Below are 14,066 nucleotides of genomic sequence, written 5' to 3' on the forward strand. Positions count from 1 at the left end.
ACATGTGGTTTTATCTGCTGACAGCTTGTTTGGTATAGTTGCTGAAGTAAGCTCTAATTCTTAGGTTGACCGAATATAATGTCCCAGCAAGCCTTGCGATCTATGGTTGCTCTTTTTCTATATTTCCACACAGTCCCCTCACTCACTCAATCTCAGTCCCCCCTCACTCACTCTCCCTCCCCCTCACTCTCAGTCTCACCTCACACACTGTGTCCCAGACCCCCTGACTCACTGATTCTCAGTTCCTACCGCACTCACTGACTCTCTCATCCCCCTCACTCATTTACTCTCACTGCCCACTTATTCACTTACTCTCAGTCCCCCCTCACTCACCCAGTCTCAGTCTCCCCTCACTCACTCACTCTCAGTCCCACCTCACTCACCGATTCTCACTCCCTCTTCAAAGAACGACTCTCATTCCGCCCTCACTCACTTACAACTCCCAGTCCCCCCTCACTCACTCACTCTCAGTCCCCCCTCTCTCACTCACCGACTCTCGGTCTCCGCTCACTCACTCAATTTCAGTCTCTCATTCACTGACTCTCACTCATCCCAGGGTATTAAAAGAGAAGGCGGAAGTTATAGCAGATGCATTCGTTATAATCTACCAAAATTCTCTGGACTCTGGGGAGGTACCAGCGGATTGGAAAGCAGCTAATGTAACACCTCTGTTTAAAAAAGGGGGCAGACAAAAGGCAGGTAACTATAGGCTGGTTAGTTTAACATCTGTAGTGGGGAAAATGCTTGAAGCTATCATTAAGGAAGAAATAGCGGAACATCTAGATAGGAATAGTGCAATCAAGCAGACGCAGCATGGATTCATGAAGGGGAAATCATGTTTAACTAATTTACTGGAATTCTTTGAGGATATAACGAGCATGGTGGATAGAGGTGTACCGATGGATGTGGTGTATTTAGATTTTCCGACATTGTATTCCATCTGCCAAACCTTAGCCCATTCGCTTAACCTATCTAAATCTCTTTGCAGCCTCTCTGTGTCCTCTACACAACCCGCTTTCCCACTAATCTTTGTGTCATCTGCAAATTTTGTTACACTACACTCTGTCCCCTCTTCCAGGTCATCTATATATATTGTAAACAGTTGTGGTCCCAGCACCGATCCCTGTGGCACACCACTAACCACCGATTTCTAACCCGAAAAGGACCCATTTATCCCGATAAGGTGCCACACAAAAGGTTACTGCAGAAGATAAAGGTACGTGGGGTCAGTGGAAATGTATTAGCATGGATTGAGAATTGGCTGGCTAACAGAAAGCAGAGAGTCGGATAAATGGGTCCTTTTCGGGCTTTGGAGGCTTTGGAGGGGGTACAGAGACGATTCACTAGGCTGATTCCGGAGATGAGGGGGTTACCTTATGATGATAGATTGAGTAGACTAGGTCTTTACTCGTTGGAGTTCAGAAGGATGAGGGGTGATCTTATAGAAACATTTAAAATAATGAAAGGGATAGACAAGATAGAGGCAGAGAGGTTGTTTCCATTGGTTGGGGAGACTAGAACTAGGGGGCACAGCCTCAAAATACGGGGGAGCCAATTTAAAACTGAATTGAGAAGGAATTTCTTCTCACAGAGGGTTGTGAATCTGTGGAATTCTCTGCCCAAGGAAGCAGTTGAGGCTAGCTCATTGAATGTATTCAAGTCACAGATAGATAGATTTTTAACTAATAATGGAATTAAGGGTTACGGGGAGCGGGCAGGTAAGTGGAGCTGAGTCCACGGCCAGATCAGCCATGATCTTGTTGAATGGCGGAGCAGGCTCGAGGGGCTAGATGGTCTACTCCTGTTCCTAATTCTTATGTTCTTATGTTCACTCTCCCCTTCACTCATTCACCAACTCTCAGTCTCCACTCAATCACTTACTCTCAGACCCCTCTCACTCACTCACTCTCAGTCCCCCTTACTCAATAATTCCCAGTCCCCTCACTCACTCACTCTCAGTCCCCCTCACTCACTCACTCTCAGTCCCCCCTCACTCACTCTGTCACATCTCACTCACTCACACTCAGTACCCCCTCGCTCACTCACTCTGTCCCCCTCACTCATTGACTCTTAGCCCATCACTCACTCCCAGTCCCCCCATTCACTCACACTCAGTCGCCCTCACTCACTCACACTCAGCCCCCCCTCAATCACCGACTCTCAGTCACGCTCACTCTCACCCGCACTCCCCCCTCACTTACTCTCAGTCCCCCTTCATTCACTAACACTCAGTCCCCCTCACTCATACTGTCATCCCCCTCACACACTCACTCCCAGTCACCCCTCACTCACCGATTCTCACTCCCCCTTACTCAACAACACTCAGTCCCCCCCTCACACATTCCCTTTCAGTCCCCATCACTCACTCATCTACTCTCAGTCCCCCCTCAATCATTGACTCTCAGTCCCCCTCACTCACTGATTCTCAGTCCCTCTCACTGACTCTCAGTCCCCCCTCACTCAGTCACCGACTCTCAGTAACTCTCACTCACTCTCAGTCCCTCCTCACTCACTGACATTCAGTCCCCCCTCACTCACTCACACTCAGTCCCCCCTCAATCACCGATTCCCATTCCCCCCTCAGTCACTCACTCAGTCCCCCCCTCACTCACTCACTCGCAGTCCCCCTCACTCACTGACGCTCAGTCCCCCCTCACTCACTCTCGGTCCACCCTCACTGACTCTGTCACTCCCCGCTCTTTCACACACACTTAGTCCCCCTCATTCACTGATACTCAGTACCCCTCACTCAATGTCAGTCCCCCGCACTCATTGACATTCAGACCCACCTCACTCACTCATTCACAGTCCCTCTCACTCACTCAGTCCGCCCTCACTCACTCTCACTCACTCTCACTCCCCCTCACTCACTGACTCTCAGTCTGCCTCACTCACTCATTCTGAGTCCCCCCTCACTCACTGATTCTCAGTTCCTACCTCACACTGACTCTCCCCCTCACTCACTGTCACTCACTCCCCACTCACTGACTCAGTCCCCCTCACTCACCGAATCTCACTCTCTACTGATGCAACGACCATCAGTCCCCCTCACTCACTCTCAGTAACCCCTCACTCACCGACTCTGTCTCCCCTCCCTCACTCACTCTCAGTCCCGCCTCACTCACTCACCGACTCTGTCTCCCCGCAATCACTGACTCTCAGTCTCCCCTCATTCACTGATTCTCAGTCCCCTCACTCAATCACTCTCAGTCCAACCTCACTCAATCACTCAGTCTTCCTCGCTGAAACTCAGTTGCCCCTCACTCACTCTCCATACCCCCTCACTAATTGACTCTCAGCCCATCACTCACTCTCCATACCCCCTCACTAATTGACTCTCAGCCCATCACTCACTGACTCTTAGTCCCACTTCACTCACTCACTCTCAGTCCCCCCTCACTGTCTCAATCTCAGTCCCCCCTCACTGTCTCAATCTCAGTCCCCCCTCACTCACTCATTCTCAATCCCCTCTCACTCACTCATTCTCAGTCCCCCCCTCACTCACCGACTCAGTCTCCCTCACTCTCACTCTCACTCCCCCCTCAGTCACTCACTCTCACTCCACACTCATTCACACACACTCAGTCCCCACTCATTCACTAACACTCAGTCCCCCTCACTCACTCACTCAGTCCCCCCTCACTCAGTCACCGACTCTCAGTAGCCCTCACTCACTCACTGTCAGTTCCCCCTCACTCAGTGACATTCAGTTCCCACTCACTCATTCACAGTTCCCCCCTCACTCACTCTCAGTCTCCCCTCACTCACTCTCACTCCCCCTCACTCACTGACTCTCAATCCGCATCACTCACTCAGCCTCAGTATCCCCTCACTCACTGATTCTCAGTTCCTACATCACTCACTGACTCCCTCCCCCTCACTCACTGACTCTCACTCCCCAATCACTCACTGACTCTCACTACCCCCTCACTCAGTCACTGACACACAGTAACCCTCACTCAATCACTCCTCCCTCATTCATTCTCAGTCCCCCTCAATGACTCCCAGTCCCCCTCAGTCACTCAATCTCAGTCCGCCTCTCACTCATTCACCGACACTCAGTCTCCCACCTTCACTCACTCAGTCCCCCCTCACTCACTCACTGACTCTTGGTCTCCCTTCAATCACTGACTCTCAATCCCCTCACTAATTCACTCACAGTCCCCCTCACTCACTGATTCTTAGTCCCCTCACTCATTCTCAATCCAACTACATACTCAGAGTCTCACTCGCTGAAACTCAGTCGCCCCTCACTCACTGTACCCCCTCACTCTCTGATTCTCAGCCCCTCATTCACTCAATCTCAGTCCCCCCTCATTCACTCACTTTCAGTCCCCCTCACTCACTCACACTCAGTCACACCTCACTCACTCACTCTCAGTCCCCCTCACTCACTGACTCTCAGTCCTCACTCACTCACCGACACTCAAGTCTCCCCTCACTCACGATTCTCAATCCCTCATTCACTTACTCTCAGTCCAACCTCACAAACTCACTCTTCCAGTGTTCAGCAGTGAATCAGTGCCGCACTCCCCCAGTGTTGGGCAGTCAGTGCCGCAATCCGCCAGTGTTGGGCAGTCAGTGCCGCAATCCGCCAGTGTTGGGCAGTCATTGCCACAATCTGCCAGTGTTGGGCAGTCAGTGCCGCACTCCCCCAGTGTCTGGCAGTCAGTGCTGCACTCCCCCAGTGTCTGGCAGTCAGTGCCGCACACCCCCAGTGTCAGGCAGTCAGTGCCGCACTCCCCCACTGTTGGGCAGTCAGTGCCACACTCCTCCAGTGTCTGGCAGTCAGTGCTGCACTCCCCCAGTGTCGGGCAGTCAGTGCTGCACTCCCCCAGTGTCGGGCAGTCAGTGCCGCACTCCCCCAGTGTCGGGCAGTCAGTGCCGCACTCCCCCAGTGTCTGGCAGTCAGTGCCGCACACCCCCAGTGTCAGGCAGTCAGTGCCGCACTCCCCCACTGTTGGGCAGTCAGTGCCACACTCCTCCAGTGTTGGGCAGTCAGTCAGTGCCACACTGCCCCAGTGTTTGGCAGTCTGTCAGTGCCACACTGCCCCAGTGTTGGGCAGTCACAACCCTCCCCCCCGTTATGATCAACCCATATAGTCCCACAAAACCTTCCTTATTGTCTTCCCCCCCACCCCCCCCCCCACGGGGAGTCAATAGTTGTCGTATTGTGCGAGTGTTCCTCGTGTCGTCTGCAGGAGCTGTCATGCCATCCGCAGGAGCTGTTGTTGGGCATTGTTTTTGCTTGATCGTATTATTAGAGCACAATCGTCTGGTGCGGTGGTGTTTCTGGGGTCGTCACATCCATTTGGGCAGTGTTCCTTGCCACACCGTGTAGAAACATAGAAACATAGAAAATAGGTGCCGGAGTTGGCCATTCGGCCCTTTGAGCCTGCACCGCCATTCAATGAGTTCATGGCTAAACATGCAACTTCAGTACCCCATTCCTGCTTTCTCGCCATACCCCTCGATCCCCCTAGTAGTAAGGACTACATCTAACGAAACACGAGGTCCCAAGACCAATGTTCCAATGAGGAGTACTAGCAGGTTCTCCATTATCTAGTTAACCTGAATAAAGTTTTAGTTGGGACCAATGTCCACCATCCTATCCCGTGCATATCTACACAAGCGCACGTATCCCCACTTAATAGGGCCTCGCAGGGTCCTGAGCACCACGGCGCAAATCTCGTTCTTCCTGGCAGCCCTTAACCATTACTCTGTCCCCTACTTAAGGGAGATCCACCGGGGACTCCCACTCCTCTTGTTCGTCTCAACCTGCCTGATGTTCTCTCACCTTCCGTAATTATCCCTTCCGGTAATCGCATCGCTCGTCCAGTCATAAGCTCTAATGGGGTTAATTCCATCATTCAATTAGGTGTTGCCCTTTGTCTCATCAGGATAGCCAGTAGCAACTCTGCCCAGGCCTGTCCAGTCTCTTGGATGGCTTTTGGCAGAGCTGTCTTTATCTCTTCCAGCTTATTTATCTTAGCTTCTAACTCTTGAATTTGTTTTTTTGAGTATCTATCTGTCATCAGTAGCAGGTGAGTATTATTACATAGACTTTTTCCATTTTATTTTTATTCTGACTATCCCAACATGTCAGGTGAGTCTTCTTTCTTTTATTAAGAAATCCAAATGAATAATGTCCAGTATAAAACAGCTGTCAATGGAAAGGGTTAACTCTTTTAAGGTTTGTAAGAAGGCCTGATGTCATTACATGACTTTGCGTAATCATCTGAAAAAAATTTTCTCCAAGTTTTTGTGCTTTCAAAACTTGCTTAGAAATCCGTTAAAACAGCAGAAATCATTAGTACAGTTGTCATAATAAAACCTTCTTATCGGGAAAGACAGCATTTTAGATTAAACTCCAATTTCTCCAAACTTCCAATTCAAATACTTGCCAAAGATTTTTTTTCGTTGATTGAAAACGAGACCACACATTTTTAATAGCTATTTTGTTTACTGAAATCCAATTTTCACACAAACTATATACATTCCAGCATTTCGTTTTTACAGTCGCGTTCACTGAGCAAATCTTATGTTTTATTTCTCTCCGCACAAAATCTAAACTTCCGTGCCAGTTCCATCTTTTTTAAGAATTCTCTACTTCCCAGTTTTTTTCCTTCCTTTGCTGAGTTCGCATAACTTAGATTTATTCCCCTTTTGAATCCGAACTTAATTTTTTTTGATGACCTTCCTCTTTTCCATAGGTAAACAAACATCTCCGTTTCTCTTTCTCAACAAAACTTCTGTGTTGGGTTTAACTCATAAGTTTTTATATTTAAACCAATATCTTTTTTTCACAGCCAATTTAAATCTCCTTTCTTCAAATTAGGTTTTGTATTTTGATGATCTTCCTCCAGCCCATTTTCCTAAAGATCTTTGTTTCTCTATCTAGCAGCTGCAGCTTTCAAGATCGCATTTTTATCTTTTGATAAAAACACGCTGTCCTTTGTAAATTCAATGTGTTTTTCCAACATTTTTCTTTTCTTTTATTACTTTTCCATTTCCCTTAGCTTCTTTATTTCTGCTCTTGCCTATTTTAATTCCTCGATTTTTGATTTCAATTTACTGCTGCATTGCAGAAGTTGCCATACTATCATTACTCCGCTTTCTGAGCGCGTTTGTTTTTCTGCTTTTGCCACTAGGTCTTTTGGTCGGTGGGATCCTTCTCTGGACCCCATCCGTCCTTAAGCATCTTGTTCCGGTCGCCTGTATAGAATCTAGTAAGGGTGCCTTCTTGACCCCAGTCTAATTCTTTCCCCGACGCCATTCTGTGATCCGACTACCGGGGCGGTCCCACCGCACTGGCCCCTTCACGCGACTTTAATCCTGTCCCAAGATTTCCCTTTTCATCTAACTTCTTACTTACATTTACTAACCGGTCCTTTGTCGCAACAACAGTGTCCCTAACTTATAATTACTTTATGGTACCAGTCATTAAAATTGTGTCTTACCCGCTCAACAAATCTCACTTGATTCGGATCTGTGGTCGAGTTTGACCGTCGACTTCCGGGCCACCGAATTTGTGAGTGGTATTTAAAAGTTACTCAATCTTGTTGTGACCCCTCCGCTGTGGTCTCACCCGTGCCACAAGATCCTGCCGACTTCGCCAAATGTTGGGGTACAAATCTATGTTAAAAAACAAGACTCGAGACACCGTCTGCTTTAAGTGAGAAAACACACACGTTTAATATATGTATTTGTAGACGTGGCCACGTCTGAGATTTGTGCTCAGGTTCCGCAACCCATAACCCAGAAACTCCCCGACTGGCCCAGAGTGCCCCATATTTAAGCTCGCAAACTACAACTGCGTGTGTCATCAAGGTTACACAGAAGAATAGACACATTCCGCAACAAGGTACATGAGACCCTGAGGTCATTGTTTAAACATTCAGTTCCCCTTTATCAGCAGAAATCAGTAAGAACAATAATGTAGCTGTGTGCCCCTATCTTCAAGACTCAGGGTAAGCGGATGTTGGAGTCTAAATATGGTTTTCCTGCCAGGCAGGCGAATTCTGCTTGACCATATTTGGTTCATAGCAGGAATAGCCAAAAAATGCCTCTACACTGTATGTTCGGCCTCTGCGATGTTGCCAAAGGATTCACCAGGAGCTGATTCTCGCAATACCCAATTCCAGCGCGGTCTAATCCCAAGCCCCTCCACATCACTCAGTGTTAATTAACCTCAACGCTGCTGAACCCGCGGCTCGTACTTTGTGCTTTAGAATCTCTGCACAACTGCTGCCATTTACTCCTGGATCCTTGATCCGAATCTCTATACCGAAATATCATGTCCCAGCATTATTGAACGGCAGAATGCACCTATTATTGGCCACAAATTATCCGCAACCACTGCCTTACAGGTCTGAATAACAGGAGATGACTTACTCGCTTATCAGAAATCAGGGGCCGTGACAGCACTGAATTGCGTCTGATTGAGAATATCCCATCTGTAGCTCCAAATAACATGGCCGGGGTTTTCAGTCTGAGCGCCCTCGATTTCTCATCCCCATTTATTCAATTTAATTCACAAAAAACAGGCCAGCGAGGTGGAAACATGGAGCTCCGGAGCACATGCTTCCACTGATTGTGATCAATTCGACGGGTGATTCCTGTGTGATTCAACGTTATGTAATCAGAAATGACTTACTCGCTCATCGAATATCTTTGTTTTTGTTTGTACCTTTTTTTTCGAAATAAATTAAGGAGAAAATTATATTTAATGAAGAGAACAGCCTTGATATAAAGCGAATGCATGTGGACCGATACGTGACGTAGTTGGGGGATTTAATCCCTCTATTTGTGGATCAATTAAGGCAACCTCTATTGGTAACAGCCAATATATGTCGACATTAGAATATTACCTCACTAGCAATGGAGTCAGTCGACCTGCTTCAAGGTGATTTATTTGGCTGGATTAATTTCCACTGTAACTTCACTTCTCAGTTTTCCCTTGACTGGAGGTCGCAACTCTGGCTTTACATAGAATTACATAGGATATACAGCACAGAAATAGTCAATTCGGTCCAACCTGTCCATGCCGGAGTTTAGGCTCCACTCGAGCTTTTCTCATCCTTCCTCGTCTAAGTCTATCAGCATAACCCTCTATACCCTTCTCTCTGGTATGCATATCTAGCTTTCCTTTAAATGCTTCTATACTATTCGCCCGTGTCTCTGTATCTACTTTATCAAAACCTTTTTATTTTCAAATACCTTTATTAGGAACCTCCGCGGATTTCCCTGTTCAAAGAGAAAAGAGACCCAACCTGTTCATCCTTTCCTGATATGAATACCTTCGCAGTTGTGATGCTATATTTTTATTTTTTACACACTCTCCAGTGCTGCTATATTCTTTGTTTGTAATATGACGACCGACAATGTACACAGTGTGGTCTAACCAAAGTTGGATTCAATTCTGGCACAACGTCCCTATTTTTTAATTCTATCCCTCTAACGATAAACCCCAGTGCTTGGTTTGCCTTTATTATGGCAATATCGTCCTGCCTCGCAACTTTTAGTGATTTGTGCATTTGTACTCCCAGATCCCTTTACTCCACTACCCCATTCAGGTTTTTATTTTCCAAGTAATATGTGACCTCCTAATTGTTCTTGCCCAAATGTGATCTCTATAATTTACCGATGATATGCCCGTTCTGTAAGTTTCGTGACGTGTTCTTATAATTTGTTGCATTCCCCCACTGGAGTAACTATCCCCAACCACAATGTACTGCCATCTACAAATTTTGAAATTGTGTTTTTGATTCCAAAGTCTAAATCGGTAATATAAATTGTGATCAACCATTGTATATTCGTAACTTGGCAACAAACTGTCAGGTCAAGCAGGATCATATCACTGAAAGAATATAACGCCCATTGGACTATTTACAGAATGAATCCGTTGTGGAGACTAGCTGGCTGTTTCAACAGATACCTATATGTGTTAGTGACGGGAATGGGGCTCGAGGGATACGTAAAGGAAACCGATGCTGGGTTTAGATCAGTTCGAATCAACAGCTATATTTGTCTCATTCATTTTATTTCCGATCTGATAAATTGTTATGTGTTTGTTCAGGTCACAAATTGCTTGTCTTACACTATTATTAACTGTTTATCGGTTCCTGTTTGTAGATGTCAATTCAACAACTTCTGCTCGCTTCCGATCGATGTAGTTGCTTTTGAGCTCTGTGAAGCTATTCAACTTATTTCATTAAATTAGCAATGCGAGCCAAGGGACGCCAAATCACATTCTTTAATTCCTCTCTGAATTTGCTCTGAGACACTGCGTAAATAAACGTGTTTGTGCAAGCACTCAAAGACATAAGCATCAGCCCGGATTGTTCTAAAATGGTGAAAGAGTCGTTGTAATCTGCTGCTAAAAATTGTGTACCTGTAAATAGCACACATATGTAAACTATGAAATTTACCATCCATAATAGTATAAAATTGCCAGATATAGCGAGCAGTAAAATGATGGATTTCCTTCGGTTCTCCATCTCAGGATCAGTGTGATTCTGAACCTTAATGTTTCCTCGGAGACCGCTCCTCACTCTATTGGCCAGTACAATGTGCTTGATGGTGAGGGCATTGAACAGCACGATCAACACAAATGGTGCAAATGGGGTTAAAATAGCTTCCAACCACAAAAATGCTGCCCATATTGCTGAGGTATAGAAGCTCGATTTTACATTGCAGGACCATGGTATATTGTCAATTATTTCCCGGGGTTCAAGTACAAAGTAGTTTGGAATATTTTCTAACATGCTTAAAAAACACACCACTGCAATCACCACAGGCACAGTTTTTTCGGTGCAATATTTTGTGCGTAATGTTTGGTAACAAATAGCGACAAATCGATCAAATGTGAAAGCCACCGTTAGCCAGACAGAGCAATCAATGAAACCATAATACAAGGCGATATTGACACTACAAATAGGAGTATAGTTCAGGAATGAATATGGGAAATATGCATCGTTAATCTCATACAGAATTACATCAAATATCAGGGACAATAGATCAGCCACTGCCATGGCCATCAGGTAACGGGTGATGCATTTGGAGAGACCGCAATTTCCTCGGGAGAGAATGACGATTGTCACCAAATTAGCTGCAAAAAAGTGGACATTAAATTATTAACTCTCCTTATTCTGGGAGGATAATCGGTCGACAGATCTTGGTATGGCATTCGTGGAATGTTTTTTGTCGCCTGGATCTCCCTTTTTTCCTATGTAGTGGATCAAATTCATAATTCTGAACAGGAACATTTCTTTATGGATACACGCCACTAAAATATTCTGAGTTTAAAACTGCTACAGAAATGAAATGGGTGGATTTTCAGCATTCTACTGGACTAAAAATTGGCTTTTCGGACTAGCAGTCACAATTGAATCCGCCGAGTTTTTATTTCCATTCACTGCAACAGAAAGAAATTTCCGGATCGTTTTAAGAATTGCGACCGATTTGCTTATCCCTGTCCATCCACACAGATCGTGAGGTAGCTTTCCATCTGTCTTTCCTGGCATTACCTGGCGTTGCTGATCCATTTAGACAATAGCAGATGGGCGAAGCTCAGCGCCAGCTTTAAGCCAAATGTCAGGTTGAAAATGTACCCCAGTATGATCTTATTGCAAATATCCTCAATTATCACGCACTATACGTATCAGTGTGATAGCACGATTCTAGCTGCAATATTCTGTCGTTTGCTTTTCTGGAAGCAGGTGAAAATTCCTATCAGGTGTCCTTCCCGTACTTTTCCTCAGCAATTGACCAGCAAAGGAAGATTTCTGTGTCAATTATTGTTTCATGTGCGCAATATAATGATAGACATTTATTATGGATTGTGCCACAACTATGCACCGCCCGAATCGCATACATTGAAGCGGAGGTCTGAGCATAGGCAGAGAGAATTGATATCAGTTATTATTAGCAATGAGGATGCTGCTATGCATCAGATGAAAATATTTAAAGTGAATTTAAAACATAGTTTATTAATAATGTGCAATAGCTATTTATATCAAGCGGGGCCCTGGAAAGAATGCCTGTTTTGTCAAGAGGACCAGGATTGTCTTGGGTGGTAATGTGCGGGCCGCCAGTTATTTGCAAGTTCGATATCCAGTTTCTTAGATCAATGGAGTTGAATATCGGGAGGGGCGAATAACAGGCCCATTCTGCCCAACATTTCTATCCTCAGATAAAGGCTGCTACATAAGAAGCTCTCCTTAAATGTTTTCTCAACATTTCCCGCAGATGAATGTAAAGCTGTGTACTTGAATCCAAGTATCAATATTCTCCCCCATTTGATTACATAAAAACGGTACTTTGGTGTCCCGGCTGAGTTCAATAATGTAAAATCCATAGCTGTTGTCTCATATTCAACTCTCTGTCAGGAGTGCAATCTTATGTTTGGGAACTGTAGCTTGTATAAACATGATGTGAAAATCGCTGTGATTATACAGACAACCTATATAATTACCATATCCCAATGTCCTTGTTTTGCACTTGATGGATGACTCTGTATTTCTCTTTCCTCCTTATTTCATAAATAACAAACTTAAAAAACATCTACCAACAGATGGGTTAAAGTCTGTTCTGGATTGGAACTTTATTTCTTGGTTTACCAAGTGGGAGCAAAGGATCAATAGTAAAGAGGGTATTTTTCATATTTACCACATGGATGACATTGAGCTAGAAATTCTGCCCTATTGAGCATCCCTCATTATAACTGCTCAACCATCGGTTTCCGTGCCTTCAGCTGTTTGGGCCCTAAGCTCTGGAACTCCCTGCCTAAACCTCTCCACCTCTCAACCTCTCTCTCCTCCTTTAAGACACTCCTTAAAACCTATCTCTTTAACCAAACGTTTCTTCTTTTGCGACTCGGTGTCAAATGTATCTGTTTTTCTTGTAACGCTGCTGTGAGGCGCCTTGTGACGTTATACTACGTGAAAGGCGCTATATAAATACAAGTTATTAATTATTATTCGTCATTACGGTATAAGTACACCACAAATCTCACGTTGCACTAAAAGTGGGTTCTGCACAGAAGAAATGCCAGATGAGGCTCGGCTTTCAGCCTTGTTTACACGCTGCTGGCCAGCTGCATCCGCCAGAAGCGTGCCTGGAGCCGCTCCTCATGGTAAAAGGTAGGGAATCAGTTGGCTCCGATGCCGGTTGGCAGCTGGCTAGTTCTGCGGCAGGATACAAACCGAGGGAAGCTACAATACGGCAACAGTGGGCCAGCGCGTGCTTGTGGGCCACGTAGAATCTTTTCTGTTTCTACTGGGTTGAGAAAAATATAACATCAAATTTTATTTGCCTTTTCTTGAGCAGCCTCCGTGAATCGCTTCAAGAATTGTTGGGTTGGCTACTCCATCCTATATTAATATTTGGAACAAGCACAAAATTACAAGATACAGCCCCAATATATTACTGAAATTAAATAGTAAAAGTAAACTGTGCTTCCTCTCAGGTTGTTACATTACCAATATCACAGAATCCTGGAGCCCTTTGATGGCAGTAATTATTGTCTGCAAATCAAACACCTCAAAACAAACATATATCATTACACCGACAGCAGCAACAGCGACACAGTGAAGCACTGAATTAATTGATTATTAGCGACTTACCAGGAAGACCAATTATGGCAAGAATCGGATAATAAATGTTTTCTATCTGTATGATTACCGGCTGTCCCATTTTCGGAGAGAAGCGACGTTGCCTGTAACTGCTATGGACACCCAGATGTTTGCGTTCAAAATCAGGTCTTATTTATACCTGAGAGAAACCTCAAGTGACACACGAGCATGACACAATGATTCTCATTAGTTACAGTCATTTGAACAAACAGATTAATGCGCTTCGTATTCACTGCTATTGATCAGAGATACTTTGCAATAATATTGTCCTTTGAAAGAGTAAGGAGTCATAGAAACATAGAAAATAGGTGCAGGAGTAGGCCATTCGGCCCTTCGAGCCTGCACCGCCATTCAACGAGTCCATGGCTGAACATGCAACTTCAGTACCCCATTTCTGCTTTCTCGCCATACCCCTTGATCCCCCTAGTAGGA

The 14,066-nt window shown here is 45.3% G+C and overlaps 1 protein-coding gene across 1 annotated transcript in view; it reads right to left on the minus strand.

Moving 5' to 3' along the window:
- Nucleotides 1–13,695, minus strand: part of LOC139230228 (probable G-protein coupled receptor 139) — an 82,867-nt gene extending 69,172 nt beyond the window's left edge. Inside the window, exons 1-2 of the mRNA XM_070862062.1 lie at nt 13,626–13,695; nt 10,251–11,110 (exon numbers count right to left, since the gene is read on the minus strand). Coding sequence (XP_070718163.1) covers nt 10,251–11,110; nt 13,626–13,695 — 930 coding nt within the window. The remainder of the gene's footprint in view (nt 1–10,250; nt 11,111–13,625) is intronic.
- Between the last annotated feature and the right edge of the window lie 371 nt (nt 13,696–14,066).

Source organism: Pristiophorus japonicus, chromosome 19 (genome assembly GCF_044704955.1).
Source record: "Pristiophorus japonicus isolate sPriJap1 chromosome 19, sPriJap1.hap1, whole genome shotgun sequence".
Lineage (NCBI taxonomy): Eukaryota > Metazoa > Chordata > Chondrichthyes > Pristiophoridae > Pristiophorus > Pristiophorus japonicus.